Source organism: Canis lupus, chromosome 6 (genome assembly GCF_003254725.2).
Source record: "Canis lupus dingo isolate Sandy chromosome 6, ASM325472v2, whole genome shotgun sequence".
In the NCBI taxonomy this organism is placed as follows: Eukaryota; Metazoa; Chordata; class Mammalia; order Carnivora; family Canidae; genus Canis; species Canis lupus.
The window spans coordinates 15,770,777-15,787,556 of record NC_064248.1 but is presented as its reverse complement, the minus strand read 5'-3'; the positions used below and the strand labels follow the sequence as shown (position 1 = coordinate 15,787,556).

The following is a 16,780-nucleotide window of genomic DNA, read 5'->3' as shown; positions in this document are numbered from 1 at the left end:
TCCCTCCATTAAAGCCTGTGCCTGAGGAGCTAAATGTTCTAGAGAAGACATAGGATCATCTAGAAGGAACATGAGTTAATTTGGGATCAGGGGAAGGTCTGGATGGTAAGCTGAGTTAACTGTGGTCAACATCAGCTCCTGGCACAGGAGCAACTGGCCTTCTGGACCTCTGGCCCTGGGCAGGCACTTCTGCAGTGTTCTTGGAGCAACTGCACATAGTGCGCAAGAGCGAGGGTGGGCAACAAGGGCCTGACCTCCAGATACGGGGTCTGTACTCTGCTCATTTTTAAAAAAATATTTTATTTATTTATTCATGAGAGATACAGAGAGAGAGGCAGAGACACAGGCAGAGGGAGCAATAGGCTCCCCCTGGGTAGACCGATGTGGGAATCAATCCTAGATCCCCAGGATCACACCCTGAGCTGAAGGCAGACTCTCAACCACTGAGCCACTCAGGCATCCTTGTACTCTGTTCATCGATGGCTCCTCTGAAGCAGGAGGTGGGCAGCCACTCCCTCCAACTCAAGTGCCTTCCAAGGATTTAAAGGCCTAAGGCTCCCACCCTGGGGAGCCAGACAGTAAAGCCTGGGACTTTCAAAACAGCTGCATGTGCAGGAAAAACTTACAAGTGACCACAAATTACCCCAGAAAAGTTTAGAAAAGACCTGAGAAGGGATGCCTGGGCAGCTCAGTTGGTTGAGTGTCCAACTCTTGATTTTGGCTCAGGGTATGGGATTGAGCCCCATACTGGGCTCCACACTCAGTGCAGAGTCTGCTTCAAATTCTGTCTCCCTCTGCCCCTCCTGCTCATGTACTCTTGCTCTAAAATAAATAAATAAAATCATTTTTAAAAAAGAAAAAAAACACCCAAGAAGACATTAAGTTTACACCTCAGGGGGCTCCTGGGTGGCTCAGTCGGTTAAGCTTTTACTTTTGGCTCAGGTCATGATTCTGGGGTCCTGGGATCGAGCCCCACATTGGGCTCCCTGCTCAGTGGGGAGTCTGCTTCTCCCTCTGCCTCTGCCCCTCACCTGCTCCCATTTATGCTCTCTCATGCACTCAACTACATAAAATCTTTTAAAAAAAGTTTACACCTCAGACTGATCCTTGGCAGAGAGCCTACAACAATCAAAACAAAACAAAAATAATAAACAAAAACAATGACTAAGCCCAGCAAGCCCCAAGAAGAGGGGAGAATCTGATTTCCAAGTTCCCACATTACTAGTTTCAAATGTCCAACCAAAACAATCATGATGCACACAGAGAAACAGAAAAGCATGACCCATTCAAAGGAACAGATGAACAGAATCTGTCCCTGACAAGGATTTAGTAGCAAATATATTACACAGATGTCAGAAAAAAAAATTTTAAATGTGCTTGAAGAACAAATGGCATATGTGAAGAAAGTCAAGAAAACAATGTACAGACAAAGGGAAATAGGAATAAAGACAGAAAATCTACAAAGAAACTAGAAGGAAACTTCTAGGGATGCAAAGGCAGATCTGGGCAGCCAGGAGGACAGGACAGTGGAAGTTATGGAAGCCAAGGAACAGACAGAGAAGAAGATGGAAGAAAAGTGAACAGAATCTAAGGGACTGAGGGTTGTACGTGGGAGACACAGAAGGAGAGAAAAGAGCAGGGAGATCTGAAGAAATCACGGGGTGAGGAGACATGAGTGCAAACATCCATGAGGCTCCATGAACTCCCAAGAGGCCACACTGAGACACACTACAGTACAACATCCAAAACCCAGACCCAAGGATCTGAAGGCAGCAGGAGGAAAGCCATGCGTCACTTACAAGATACCTTCAAATAGATGAAAAGATTTCTCATCAGAAACTTCAGAGGCAGAAAACAGTGGCTAATATGTGCAAAGTGCTCAGAGAAGAAAAACAAAAACAAAAACCATGGGGGATCCCTGGGTGGCGCAGCGGTTTGGCGCCTGCCTTTGGCCCAGGGCGCGATCCTGGAGACCCGGGATCGAGTCCCACGTCGGGCTCCCGGTGCATGGAGCCTGCTTCTCTCTCTGCCTCTCTCTCTCTCTCCATGTCTATCATAAATAAATAAATCTTTAAAAAAACAAAAAACAAAAAACAAAAAACAAAAACCAACTGTCAACCAGGAATCCTATTTTTGGCAAAACTGTCCTTCAAAGGTGAGGGAGAAAGCAAGATGTTCCCAGATAAACAGAAGTCCAGGGAGTTTGCGACCAGAGCTGTAGCACCACAAAGCCATACAGAGAAAGGAAGATCTCAGGAAACGTAAATACACAGCAACTAAAAGCTATTGTTATTAGAATAATAGTTAGAAGGCATTAGATGGCATTAAAACAGCGGTTTTCTACATGAATTAAGAGACTAATTCATTTGATGAAACATATTATTAATGTAAAACTTAGTATGACTATAACTTTAGTATTTAACTCCAAATCTTGTTTTCTACATAATTTAAGAGGCTGATGCATTTAAAATAATTATCTATGGGGGCACATGGCTGGCTCAGTTGGAGAGGCATGTGACCCTTGATTTTGGTATGTTAGAGAGATTATTTTTTAAAAAATGAATGAATGAATGATTATTTATGTCTTGGGGCACAGTGTAAAGATGTAATACTTTGACATCGACAACCAAAAAGGTGTTGTACACACAGCTGTGAAGGAGAAGGTTTTTGTGTGTTACTCAAGGTAAACTATAAAATCGATTTAGAAGGTTATAAATTTAGTATGCTAAATGTAATCCCCATGGCAACCACAAAGAAAAGAGCTATAGAATATATACAAAAGGAATTAGGAGGGAATTTAAACATTTCACTAAAAAACTAAACACAGAAGGAGACAGGAATGCAGGAAACAAGGGAGAAAAAAGCCGTAGGCCACACACAACACAAAACGCACAGGACAGGAGGAAGCCCCTCCTCACCAGCGTTCCCTTTAAAGGTAAACGAAAGAGCCTCTCCAGTCAACACAGAGAACGGCAGGATGGATAAAAACACGTGCTGCGACCACTGGCTGTCTACGAGAGACTCAGGTGAGATCTAAAGACACAGCAGGTTGAGAGTCAACGATGGGAACACACGTTACGTGCAGACAGTCCCCAGGAGACAGCTGGTTTCACCAACATCACACAAACAGACTAAGTCAGGAAAAGGTCACAAGGGACGAGGAAGGACAGTACATGTGAGTAAAATCCTCAATACAGCAGGAAGATCTAACAATTACAAGCATTTACGCACCTGAGCACAGACGATTAAAACGTAAGAAACAAAACCCCACAGAACTGAAGGGACTAGCCAGCCTAGGATAACAGCTGGAGACAGTGATGCTGCACTCAGAGTGATGCACAGAAACACGGACAGGAGTAAGGACACGGAGGACTTGCCCCAGCAACCAACCCCGTCCAACCAGACGGCCCACCCAATTAGGATGGCACACGCGTTCCTCCCCGGTGCCCACTGGACGTTGTACTGTCGTATGGGATCGACCACACGTGAGGCCTCAGGTAAGTCTTCATAGATTTTAAAAGGTAGGCTACATACAAAATATCCTCTCTGGCCACAACAGGATGGAGTTAGAAGTCAACAAAAAACAAACATTCACAACATCACGGAAATTTAACACACTTTTAAACAACCAGTGGAAACCAGAGAGGAAATCACCAGGGAAATTAGAAATGAAATGAAATTCGATGAAGGAAAACAGAACGCCACGCCAGAACACGGGGTGTAGCCACGGTGCTGCTAACAGGGAAATCTGTAACTATACGTGCTGGCGTTAAAATCCAGAAGGAAAGGATGTCAAACCAACAACCTATCTACAACTGAAGGAGCTAGACGAGAAACTGAACAAACTAAACCCAAAGCTGGCAGAAGGGAAGAAATCATAAACACTGGAGCAGAGATCAATGAAATAAAGAAAAGAGAACCACTAGAGAAAAGAAATGAAACCAGAAGTCGGTTCTTCAAAAAGATTGATGGATCGGCAGTCCTCGAGCTGGATGGACTAAGAAATAGACTCAAGTCACTAGAATCAGACACAAAGTCGGGGACGCCACTCCCAGAACTAAAAAGGTCTAGGAGAGGGTTCCGTGAACAACTGTACGCCAACAACGGGGTGACCTAGATGAAGTGGGCAAATTCCCGGAAAGAGAAAACCCACCGAGACTAAATCACGAAGACGTGGACCATCTGAAGAGGCCTATGAACGAGGAAGGAGATGGGATCAGACATCGGAAATTCCCAAACCAAGAAAAGCCTTGGCCCTGCTGGCTTTACTGGTGAATTCTCCACCTTTAATGACCAACACCAATCCCCTCCAAGCTATGCAAGAGAACTGAGGAGGAGGGAGCGCCTCCCAACTCTTTCTGTGCGGTGTTCTGTATTTCACCCAGCATAACCTGGATACCAAAGCCAGACAGAAATACAAGACAGCCACAGACCAGTATCCCTTGTGAACACAGACGCAAAAATCCTCAAGAAACAGAATCATTTCCATGGAAACATCCTTCCTACCTGGCCAGTAGACATGTCTTATCAAGGGAATGATTCTCTCTGTTACTATGCCTCTATACTGGTAGGTTGGTTCAGTAATAAATGTGAGACCTTTCAGCTGAGCTGCTGCTGTGTCCTGATTTGTGAAGTACTGAATTCCCCCTCCTGTCAGATCTCACATAGCACCGTCTGATAGAACTTTCTGCAGTGATAGAAATGGCCCTTGACAACCAAGTATTTAAAGTGTGGCTAGGGGACACCTGTGTGGCTCTGTCTGCTAAGCGTCTGCCTTTGGCTCAGGTCTTGACAGGGAGTCAGCATGTCTCCCTCTCTCTGCTCCTCCCCCTGCTCATGTGCTTTCTCTCAAATAAAATCTTTTAAAAAAAACCCTCAAGAAAATACTAGCACACAGAGTTCAGCAGCATATTAAGGAACATACACCATGACAAAGTGAGATTTATCCCTGAAATGCAAGGGATGTTCAACATGGGAATGGATGAGTGTAATATATCGCAACAGAATGAAGGAAGAACAAACCACGTGATCATCTCAGTTGATGCATAACACATATTTGACAAAATTCATTTGGAATATCTGGGAACCCAAGTAGCTAAAGAATTCTAAGACGTGGACCATCTGAAGGGGCCTATGAACGAGGAAGGAGATGGGATCAGGTGTTGGAAATTCCCAACCAAGAAAAGCCCTGGCCCTGATGGCTTTACTGGTGAATTCTACTCCACATTTAATAACCAACACCAATCCTCTTCAAGCTTTGCAAGAGAACTGAGGAGGAGGGAGCACCTCCCAACTCATCCTATGGGGCCAGCATAACCCCAAAGATACTACGAGAAAACCACAGACCAGTATCCCCTGTGAACACGGATGCCAACACCTTCAGCAGGCAACTGGAGAACAGGGCTCGGCAGCATGTGAAGGACGATGCACCACACCAAAGGGCTTTGTCTGTGGAGTGCACAGAGGGCTCCCTGTGAACACCTGCCAGAGTGATGCACCACGTCACAACCAGGGGAAGCCCGCACGATCATCTATCTCAGCTGATGCAGGAAGAGCACTTGACTACACCCAACGCTCCCATAAAAGCACTCAACAAACCAGGAACAGGAGGAACCGCCTCCACACAGTCACCGCCGTCTCTGAAAACCTTACGGCAAATGTAATCCTCAGTGGTGAGTAGGAACAAGGGGACGGTGCCTCCTCTCACCACCTCCAGCGCACCCAGTACTGGAAACTCTGGCCAAAGCAATCAGGCATGAGAACGAAGGAAGAGGCATCTACAGTGGAAAGGAAGAAGTAAAATGATCTGTTTGCATATGAGATGGTCTCATATGCAGAAAACCCTAAAGACTCCATGAAAGAGCTGTTAGAATAAATGAATTGATCCAACCAGGGGCTGCAGTAAGTTTCATTTTTATACATAATGAGCAATCTGAAAGTAAATTGCAAGAACAAATCAATTTACAATAGCATCCATCAAAAACAAAATATTTAAGAAATAACTAGAAAAAAAAGAAATAACTAACTAGGTTAAAAAAAACTTGATGAAAACTATAAAATATCGTGGACAGAAATTAAGACATAAATATATGGAAACATATCCCACGTTATGGGTTGGAAGACTTGATACTGTCAACATGTCAATATTACTCAAAGTCAATCTACAGACTCAATGCAATCCCTATCAAAATACCAATGACATATTTTGCAGAATGAAAAGCCCATCCTAAAATTCATATGGAATCTCAAGGGCCCCTGAAGAGTCAAAATAATCTCAAAAAAGAACAACATAGCTGGAGGACTCACATCTCGTGATTCAACATTGAATACAAAGCTGCGGTCATCCAAACAGTGAGGTACTGATATAAACAGACATTTAGACCAGGAACAGAATAGAGTGCCAGGAAATAAACCTTTGCACATATGCTCAGATGATTTTGACAAGAGTGCTAAGACCATTCAGTGAGGAAAAGATAGGTTTTTCAACAAATGATCCTGGGAAGATGGGACACCCACATGTAAAAGAATGAAATTGGACCCTCACCCAACGGCATACACAAAAATTTACTCAAAATGGACCAAGGACCTAAACCTAAGACCACAGGTCACACATTGGGTCACAAAACAAGTCTTAATAAATTTAAGATTGAAATCACATGAAGTCTCTTCTGACCACAATGGCATGAAACTAGAAATCCATTACAAGAAAACTGGAAAATTCACACACGTGTGAAGATTCAACAACATGCTACTGCATAAGCAGTGGGCCAAGGGAGAAATGAAAAAAATAACTGAGGCAAATGAAAATAGAATGCAACACATGGAAACTCAGAGAGTCTAGCAATAACTGTTGTGAGGGGGGAGTCCACAGGCAGGTAAGCACCTGCCTGGAGAAATGAGAAAGGTCTGTGATAAACAACCTCACTCTGCACCTCAAGGAACTAGAGAGAGGAACAGATGAAGCCCCGGGTGCCCAGGGGGCACAGTTAGCTAAGCATCTGGCTCTTGGTTTGTTTTCGGCTCAGGTCATGATCTCGGGATCGTAAGATCCAGCCCCAGGTCGGGCTCCATGCTCAGTGAGGAGTCTGCTTGAGACTCTCTCTGTCTCTCTGTCTCTATCCCTCTCTCCCTCTGCTCCCCCCACTTGCATGCACTCTCTCAAAAAAAGAGAGTGGGGGGGGACAAAAAGATAACAGAAAGATCAATGAAATGAAGAGCTGTTTTTTTGGAAAAGACAAAACTGACAAACCTTTAGCTACACTTGTCAAGAAAAAGAGAGAGAGGACTCAAATAAAGTCAGGAATGAAAGAGGAGACATACAAGTGATACCATGGAAACACTGAAGATCCTAAGATAGTATTAGGAATAATTACATTCCACAAATTGAACAAGAAGCTAATAAATCCCTAGGAACATACAAGACTGAATCACAAAAAAGTAGAAAATTTGAACACATGGATTAGCAAGGAGATTGAATCCATAATCAACAACCTTTCAACAAACCTCCAGAACCAGATGGCTCCACTGGTGAATACTACCAGCATTTAAGGAAGAATTAGCAACAATTAATACCAAAAAAATAGAAGATGAAGGAACACTTCAACTCCTCTTATGAGGCTAGTACTACCATGATGGTAAAATCAGACAAGGACACCACAACCACAGGCCTACAGAACACAGATGCAGAAGTCCTCAATGACGTATTCACAAGTGAATTCAACAATATGGTAAGAGGATCATATACCCTGATTGAGTGGGATTTACTCCAGGGATGCAAGTTTGGGTCCAGAAATCAATTCTGGCAGTCTCTCCTTTGCTCTCCTGCCCACTGCTCCCTTGCAGTGTGGTCAATAAACTTCTACGTCCTTGGGGGGCAGGGGGAATCAATGTGACTTCCGTAAATCAATGTTAGTGTGATACACTCCACTAACAAAATGAAAGATAAAAATCACATGATTTCAATAGATGCAGAAAAAGCATCTGCCAAATTCAACATCCATTTATGAGATACGTTCCCAACAAAGTGGGCACAGAAGGAACACACCTCAACACAATAAAAGCTGCACGGGACAAGCCCACAGTTCACATCATACTCAACAGTGAGAAGCTGAGAGCTTTTCCTCTACGGTCAGGAACAAGACAAGGATGTCCTCTCTCTCTCCACCCTTATTCCATCTGGTCCTGGTAGTCCTGGCTAGAGCAATGATGTAGGAAAAAAACATAAAAGGTGTCTCAACCAAAAGGGAAGTAGTAGAACTGTCACTATTTGCAGATGATACATTATGTGTAGGAAAACCCTAAAGACTCTCCACACACATTACACGGACACAGACACACACACACGCAGCTAGAACCGATAAATGAATTTGGTGAAGTTACATGACACAAAGTCAAAGGGCGGAAGGCAGTTCTGTTTCTCCACACAAATAACAAACCATGAGAAAGAACAATTAGGAAAACAATCCCACCGACAGGTGCATCAAAAATAATAAAAAAGTTAATCCAAGGGTTGAAGACCTATATGCTAAACATTGTAGAACTTTAAGAAAAGAAATTGACGACAAATAAATGGAAAGACAGTCCATGCTCATGGCTGGAAGAATTAATGCTGTTCAAATAGCCATACTACCCAAAACAATCCACAATTCAATGCAATCCCTATCAAAATTCCAATGGCATTTTCCACAGAAATAGATCAAACAATCCTAAAATTTGTATAAAATCACAAAAGACTCCAAGCAACTTTGAGAAGGGAAACAAAGTTGGTGGCTTCAAACTTCCCAATTTCAAACTATATTACAAAACTATAGTAATCAAAATACTATGGGACTGGCATAAAAACAGACACATAGGTCAGTGGAATGCAGTAGAGAGCCCAGGAATAAACCCACCTATACATAGCCAATTAATCTATGATAAAAGAGCCAAGAATAGACAATGGGAACAGGACAGTCAATTCAATAAATGGTGCTGGGAAAACAGGACAGCCTCGTGCAAAAAAAAGAAACTGGGCTTCCTCACACTGTACGCAAAAATCAACTCAAAATGGATTAAAGGCTTGAGTCTATGACCTGAAACCATAAATCTCCTAGAAGAATATGCAGGCAGTAAGCTTCTTGATGAGGATCTTGGTGAGGATTCTTTGATTTGACATGAAAAGCAAAGGCAACAAAAGCAAAAATAAACCCATGGGACCACATCCAACTGGAAAGCTTCTGCACTGGGACATCATCAACAAAATGAAAAGGCAGCCTGTGGAATGGGAGAAGATATTTAAAATCATATGTCTGGGAGGGGGCTAATATCCAAAATATATAAAGAACTCACATGACTCAGTAGCAACACAAAATAACAAAAACACCAAACAATCCAATTAAACGCTAGGCAGAGGCTCTAAGAAGACATTTTCCCAAAGGAGACACACAGGTGGCCAGGAGGTCCATGAGAAGGTGCACATCAGGACCTCACACCTGTCAGAATGGCCACTGTCTAAACAACAAGAAGGAACACCTATTGGCAAGGATGTGCAGAAACGGGAACCCTGGTGTGCCGCTGGTAGGATGCAAATTGGGGCAGCCACTGCGGAACACGGTATGGAGGTTCCTTAAAAAAATCAAAAACAGAACTATGGTAAGACCCAGCAACTCCACTTCTTTGTATTCGCCTAAAAGAAACAAAGATACTAACTGGAAAAGATGTCTACACACCCATGTTCTCTTTTTTTTTTAAACAATTTTTTAAAAGATTTTATTTATTTATTCATAGAGACAGAGAGAGAGAGAGAGAGAGAGAGAGAGAGAGAGAGAGGCAGAGACACAGGCAGAGGGAGAAGCAGACTCCATGCAGGGAACCCGATGTGGGACTCGATCCCGGGTCTCCAGGATCACACCCCAGGCTGCAGGCGGCGCTAAACCGCTGCGCCACCAGGGCTGCCCCACACCCATGTTCACTTCAGCATCATTCACTGGAGAAGACATGGAAGCAGCCTGGTGTCCCCAGATGGACGAGCGGACACAGAAGATGCTGTGTTTACATACACATTGGAATACTGTTCCGCCATAAAAAAGAGGAAAACCTTGTCATTTGTGACAATATGCATGGACTTTGAGGGCATTGTGCTAAGTGAAATCAGTCAGAAAGAAAAAGATAAATACCATAAGTGGAATCTGAGAAAAAAAAAAAAAACCCTAACTCCCATACACAGGGAACAGGCTGGTGGCTGCCATTGGGTTGGGTGACAGGGTGATGGAGGTCAGGGGTGCAAACTTGCAGCTCTTAAGATAAATTGGTCGGGACGTAACCTACAGCAGGGTGACCACAGTTAATAACACTGTGTTGTATATTTGAAAGTTGCTAAGAGAGTAGATGTTAGAATTTCTCAACACAAGAAAAAAGTTGTAACTCTGTGTGGAGAACAATTGTTCACGAGTCTCACTGTGATCACGACACACACAGATACTGGATCATTTCGTTGTGCACCTGACACAGATACAATGCTCTATGTGAACTGCACCTCCATTTTAAAAAGGAAGGAAATTTTGCAACATGCCACCACATGGATGGAGCCTGAGGGAAGTCAGCTGGACACAAGATGAGTGACGGAGGACCCCACTTCTACGAGGGACCCAGTGGCAGACCCACAGGGAGGAGCTGGGGGTGGAGGCCAGCAGTGTTTAGTGGGGACAGAGTTCTAGTCAGAACAGATGGAAAGTTCTGGAGACAGCTGGTGGTGATGGCTGCACAGAAATGGGAAGGCATTTAATGCCCCTGAACTGGACACACACGAATGGTCAAGACTGTGAGTTTTATGTTATGTGTATTTTAATACAATAAAAAGAAGAGGAGAGATCCGGTGTCAGCCACTGCCCTGGACCTGGCAGGGACACAGACAGCAGCAGAGAGCGGGGCAGATGACAAAGCCCAGCCCCTGCCCCCCGGCCACCCTGGGCCCTGACAGCCTCCTTGCAGCCAGCTCACAGGTGTGGGGAATAAGGGCAGAGGTCACCCACCTACTGGCAGGCACCTGGCCCAGAGCTGTGGTGACTCAACAGCTGGAGTCCAAAGCTGGCCACGGCAAGGAGGGTGGGGCCATTTCACCCCACCCCCACCCCATCCCCCACCTTAGAGGAGAGGCATCTGGAACTCAGGCCCAGCTTACACACCCTGCCAACCCGGCAGCTCCAAGTCCACTCTGGGGCCATCTCAGCCTACTGAGTCTCCCCCAGCATGGCAAACACAGGTGGCTGTGCCTCCCCTGCAGGGGAGGAGGTGAGGGCAGCCACTCCCCAGGCCCCTATACATGGAGTGGGCAGGATGGGCAGGCATGAGGGTCCTCCTGGCTTGTGGCCGAGTGCAGAGCCACTTAAGGAACACAGCCTGAAGGTTCCCCAACCTGTCAAACATAGAATCACCTGGTGACCCAGCGGTCCTGCTCCCGAGTCTACCCCAAAGACTCAAGAGACCTGCACACCCGTGTTCACGGCAGCCAAGAGGTGGAAGCAACCCAGGTGTCCACGGATGGATGAGGACAAAGTGGTGGTGCATCCACATCACAGGAATGGTAAGAAAGCATGAAGCACGGACACGCAGTCCAACAGGGGTGGACAAGCACAGACAGCATGCTGATGGGAGGAAGCCAGAAACAAGATGAACACTGCAGGGCCCCACTCGAGCCAGGTCTTGGAGCCGCCAGCCACACACACACACACACACACACACACACACACACACAGAAGACGGCAGCGCTGGGGCTGGGGGAGCACGTGGGGGTCCGCAGTCCAGATTTACAGGAGGATTAGAGCAGTAGGGATGGTGTACAACAGTGTGAATGTACTTAATGCCACTGCACACTTAAGACGGTGCCTGGTGCCACAGTCAGTTTGAGCATCTGACTCTTGGTGGGTTGTTTTTTTTTTTTTAAGATTAATTAATTAATTTATTTATCCATGAGACACAGAGAGAGAGAGGCAGACACAGGCAGAGGGAGAAGCAGGCTCCATGCAGGGAGCCAGATGTGGGATTCGATCCCGGGTCCCCAGGATCATGCTCTGGGCTGAAGGTAGGTACCAAACTGCTGAGCCACCGGGGTGTCCCTGACTCTTGGTTTTGTTCGAATCAGGTCACCATCTCCCGGTGAGGGGATCAAGCCCCTCCCAGGGCTCCCTGCTCAGCAGGAGTCTCTGCTCCCCTTCCCTCTCTCCCTCTGCTTGTGTACACACGGCGCTATCTCAAATAAATAATCGTTAAAAAAAAAGATGGTTAAAATGGTAACTTTTATGCATATTTTGCCACAATAAAAAGAATTTCGTTGAGACGCCTGGGTGGTTCAGTTGGTGAAGCATCTACCTTCGGCTCAGGTCGTGATCCCAGGGCCCTGCATTGGGCTCCCTGCTCAGCGGAGAGTCTACTTCTCCCTCTGCCTCTGCTTGTGCCCACACTCTCAAATAATTAAATAAAATCCAGGTGGGCTGCTGCCCTGACGATAGGTGCTGCCTGCCCAGCCCACCCCTCAGCAGCCCCCTGACAGTCACATGCCCACCCAGGGGACCCTCTCCCAAAAGAGGCCAAATTCCTGAAATTTCTCACCACCAGGAGGCTTCTGTCCTGGCTGACAGCAAGTTGGAAGAGTCATGTCTGCCTTGAAGCTTCTGGGGGCCAAGTGAGCAGGTTCTGCTCTGAGGTCACCTGCGTGGCAGTGCAGGCACATCCTCACTGGTGGCTAAGCTGCAAGGACCGTCTCCCCAGGCCACTCACGGCCAGACCCTCCGGTCCCGGCTCCGGAAAACATATCTGGAGCAGCCCAGCCTCCATGCAGCCAGCCCAAACCAGCTGTCTTGTCAGAAACGAAGACCTCCTCCTCACTGAGCTGACATGCAAATCAGAAAGCCCAGGTGCTCTCAGAATTGGTTTTACCTGGTCCTCCAGGCAATTCAGATGCCCAGGTGACATGCATCAAAGTACCACAAAATGATCCACACCCAAACCCAATTAAGGACCTGAGAGCCCCAAATCCTTCTAGAGCATCGGACCTGAGCCTTTAAGGGGAGAACCTATCATTTGTCCCAACTAGGCAGGCTGCTTGGAGGAAGTGCAGAGGCCCCCCCCCAACCTCTCTCTCCAGGCGGAGACCCCACTAGGCCTTGCAGAGCAAGAGATGCACTCGCACCCACTCCCCCAGGGCTATCAGGAGAAACACTTCTCTGGGAGGCTGTTAGCTTGCTCCTATGTTTGGGGGGGGGCCACTACTGGAGCAGGTTCTGGAGGTCTGCAGGGACTCCTTCACCCCAAGGCTGCCTCCGTCCCAGGAACCTTTGCATGGCCAGCTGGCCAGGTCTGCCCAAATCTACTGCCAAACCCTCCAGGCCTGCCCTTATGTCCTGCTATCCAGAGCCAATGCTCAGGGACCCTCGCCCCGGCCATGCCCTGCTCCTGGCTGGCTGTGGTCAGGCAGGCAGCCATGAGCCAGCCCGTATCACCATAGAGTGGCCCTCAGCCGCCTGTCTGGGACGCAGCAGGCACAGTGGCACAGAACCTGGACAGACCAGGCAGCCTCATCTAAGCAGCAGAGCTGTGGGCGCGCATTCCACGGGGGTCATGAGGGAGGAGGCAGGGCAACAGGCCTCGCCCCCCTGGAGCGGGGGGAAGGGTAGGAAGGGAGGCAGGGCTAGAGCATCAAGAGACCTGCTCTGCCTCTGAAGCACCACGTCCCTCAAAGGGGCTCAGTTGCCCCAGCAGTGAAATAGGGGCGATCACCAGCATCTAGTCTGCTCCACAGGGCTGCCAGACAGATGAGGCAAGATGCTGGTGTCATGGGCCAATTCTGACAAACCAGAGGCTTGGCCCAATGGGTAAGACTTGGGTAAGACTTGTAAGAACTGACTGGTCAAGAGCCCAGCATGCCTGCCTTGGGGCAGTGGCCTCTTGCTGAGTGGGTGGGCTGTGCACAGCAGGGCCCAACAGGCCAGGAAACCCCCTGTCCCACCTGCCAGGGTGCCCCCCCATCCTGAGGTCACGCAGGGAGGCTCTGGGTCTAAAGAAGCTGCTCCTGAGCACTATAACCAGAAAGGAGAGGGACAGGGTCAGCTCCCCGGCCCCCAACCTCTAGCTCATGGCTGAGAGCTGAACACACTGGCTGCCCTTTCTCATCTGACCTCTCCCTGGTGTGGCCAGCTTTCCTGAACAAGTAAAAAGACTATGGTTTGGAAGAGAGAGGTGAGGGGAGTATGAGGTGAGCCAGCCAGCTGGGGGAGCTGGACACAATAGTGATGCCAATGCTGCCCCCACAGCACCATCAGGGTGGGCCCTGCAGCTCCCCAGCTCAGGAGGCCGGGGAAAAGGCCACCACAGTCTGCCCGGATCTCAGAGAAGCCTGTCCCTGGCTCTGGGATGCTCAAGCTCCTGGTATAGCCTTTCTGGGCAACATTGAAGCTGACCAGCAGATTCCCAGGACCTGGGACTGCCAAAGACCTCTCCCAGAGGAGAGCTGGGGACAAGGTCTCTTTTGAAGTGCCTGCAGACTGCGTGTCTCAGACTGGTGTCTCAGGACAAATGCGAGCCCCCCTTCTTGGGGGGCTTTAGCTACTCCATGGTGTGCTAGGTTTATTCTGAGGAGTTTGGGCTAGGAGCCCCCAGCGGAGTGTCCAGTGTCCCTCTGGAGTGCCTGGGGAACAGCCCTTGAGGGGGGCCACCCTCCACTCTGGGGTGGCATGAGTAGGTGAGGCTCTGGGGCTGTTTCTGCCCCACCCCCGCCCTCAGCAAGGACCAGAGGGTGCTGCCCATGGCTCAGAAGCAGGGTACTGCTGGCTTGAAAGCACAGCCTGTCCCCTTCCTGCCAATCCCAGGACAAATAGGCCCAGGAAGGGAGGGGAAGCTCTTCAGGACTCTGGCGCCTTGGAAATCACCCCAGAGCAGGGCCACCCAGGAGCAAAGTCCAGGAGATGCCTGCCAGGAGGATGGGTGCAGGTGGACTGGGAGCTTGTTACAGGCTGCACCCATTCCCCCCCCACCTGAGCTGGCCACCTGCCCCAAAGCAGTCAGGCACCAGGGTGGGGAGAGGGGAGCCCTTTCCCACTGGCCTTCCTCCCCCAGACCCTGCTCAGGGCAGCGCAAACCGGTGGCTCCCGGTGGGGAGGCCATGACGTCACCTCCAGGTGGCAGGGAGCCAGGTGGACCCCCACACCCACGCACAGAAGCCCCGGGGCCAGATCGCCCTTTCTCTCCCTGCAGCTGCTCGCCCGCGCGATTTCCTCTTTCTCTGCGGAGCGAGGTTTCGCAACGCGGCGGTCCGCGGGTGACAGCGAGACACGCAGCCCGGGGGGAGGGGAGGCGACCCAGCCGCAGGCCCGGGGCCGCTGGGAGGCGACCTCCGGCTCCAGGCAGGTGCGCCCGGGGCCCGCGCCCCCGGCCACGCAGGCGCCGCAGCAACCCTCCGTGTCCCCCAGGGGCCGGCATCCAGGCCGGCGCCCACCCGGCCGCACCCATCCCGGCCCCGCACCCACCCGGCCGGCGCCTCCCACGGGCGCACCCAGCGCGACCCGCAGCCACCCGGGCCCCCGCGCCCACCGGGCCGGCCGGGACCAGGGCGCAGCCGCCGGCCCCGCACCTACCCGGGGCGCCGCAGTCGGCGCATCGCGCGTTCCCGGGTCGCTGCAGCAGCTCCAGGACCGCCCTGCGCCGCTCCTTGGCCATGGCCGCGATGCCGCCCGCCGCGATGCCGGCCGGGCCCGAGCGTGCGCCCCGCCGCGCTAGGGCCCCTCGCAGCCCGCCCGCCGCCCGCGGCCCTGCGCCATCCTGGGCGGCCTCAGCCCGCGCGCCGGTTCCGCATTCCTGCCGCCGGCCCGGCTCCTCCGCCGCTCGTGTCGCCGCCGCGGCCGCCGAGCGTGTGCCGGCGCGGGCCCCGGGGCGCACGGCGCGCTCTGGCCGGCACGGCCCGCGGGCGGCCCCCAGCGGCGCGGGCGGGCGGGCGGGCGGGCGGCCTCCTTCCGCGCTCGGGACCGCCGGGGGCTCCCTGCCGCCCCCCCTGCGAGCACGGCGCCGCCGGGCGGGCGCGCTGCTGGGGGCGGGGGCCGCGCAGGCTCCGGTGGGCTCCTCCGGGGGCGCGCCTGGACACCGGGGCGGGGGGCCAGCCACGCCATGCCCCTCGCGGGGAGAAGATGGCCAGCAGCCCCCGGGCAGGACAGCTCGGGCACCCTTAGCGAGTTAAAGCCCCTCCATGTCAGGAGGCCAGGGACCCGGGAGTGAGGGTGAGGGGAGAGGCGCAGGGGACAGGTAACCAGGTGGGCCCCTCCTCTGCACTTTTTCAAAATCTTTCCATCATCTTCTTAAATTATGAACGCAATGATACATACAATTGAAACAAGTATCACACTGAAGAACTGGAGCTACTCCCTACCCCATCCCAGGCAATTTTAAGCCAAACACTGTTAACAATCCCTGCGCATCCTTCCAGAATGGTCCCCAGCCTGTGAGAGCACCAGGGGAAGCCCTGATCCTTCTGATCTGCCGCTGCGTTATGGTGTTGTTTTCATTTAATAAGCCTGACATACCCGCCAAGTGAATCCATATGGACCTACTTCTTTCTCTCAGCTGGGCCATGATGTGTTACAGGCTGAGGGGCATTTAGGGCATTTTCAGGTGGTCAGTCATAGGCTCCACAACCCACCTCATCCACCACCAACACCTCCGTGTTTCAAGTGGACTCGGGTCCAGAAGGGGCACCTACGAACCAATGGCAGACCTGCCACCTGCCATCGTCAAGGTCACCCAGACCTTGTCCCACCAC

At 50.2% G+C, this 16,780-nt stretch overlaps 1 protein-coding gene across 2 annotated transcripts in view; it reads right to left on the bottom strand.

The window, feature by feature from the left end:
* The window catches only part of ADAP1 (ArfGAP with dual PH domains 1), a 54,434-nt gene extending 38,585 nt beyond the window's left edge, over positions 1–15,849 (bottom strand). The window contains exon 1 of one of the 2 annotated variants that reach the window (XM_049111220.1): positions 15,606–15,849. In XM_049111220.1, coding sequence (XP_048967177.1) covers positions 15,606–15,687 — 82 coding nt within the window. In that variant the 5' untranslated portion in view covers positions 15,688–15,849. The remainder of the gene's footprint in view (positions 1–15,605) is intronic. The other variant, XM_025416000.3, reaches the window with a different exon arrangement.
* Positions 15,850–16,780: the final 931 nt, after the last annotated feature.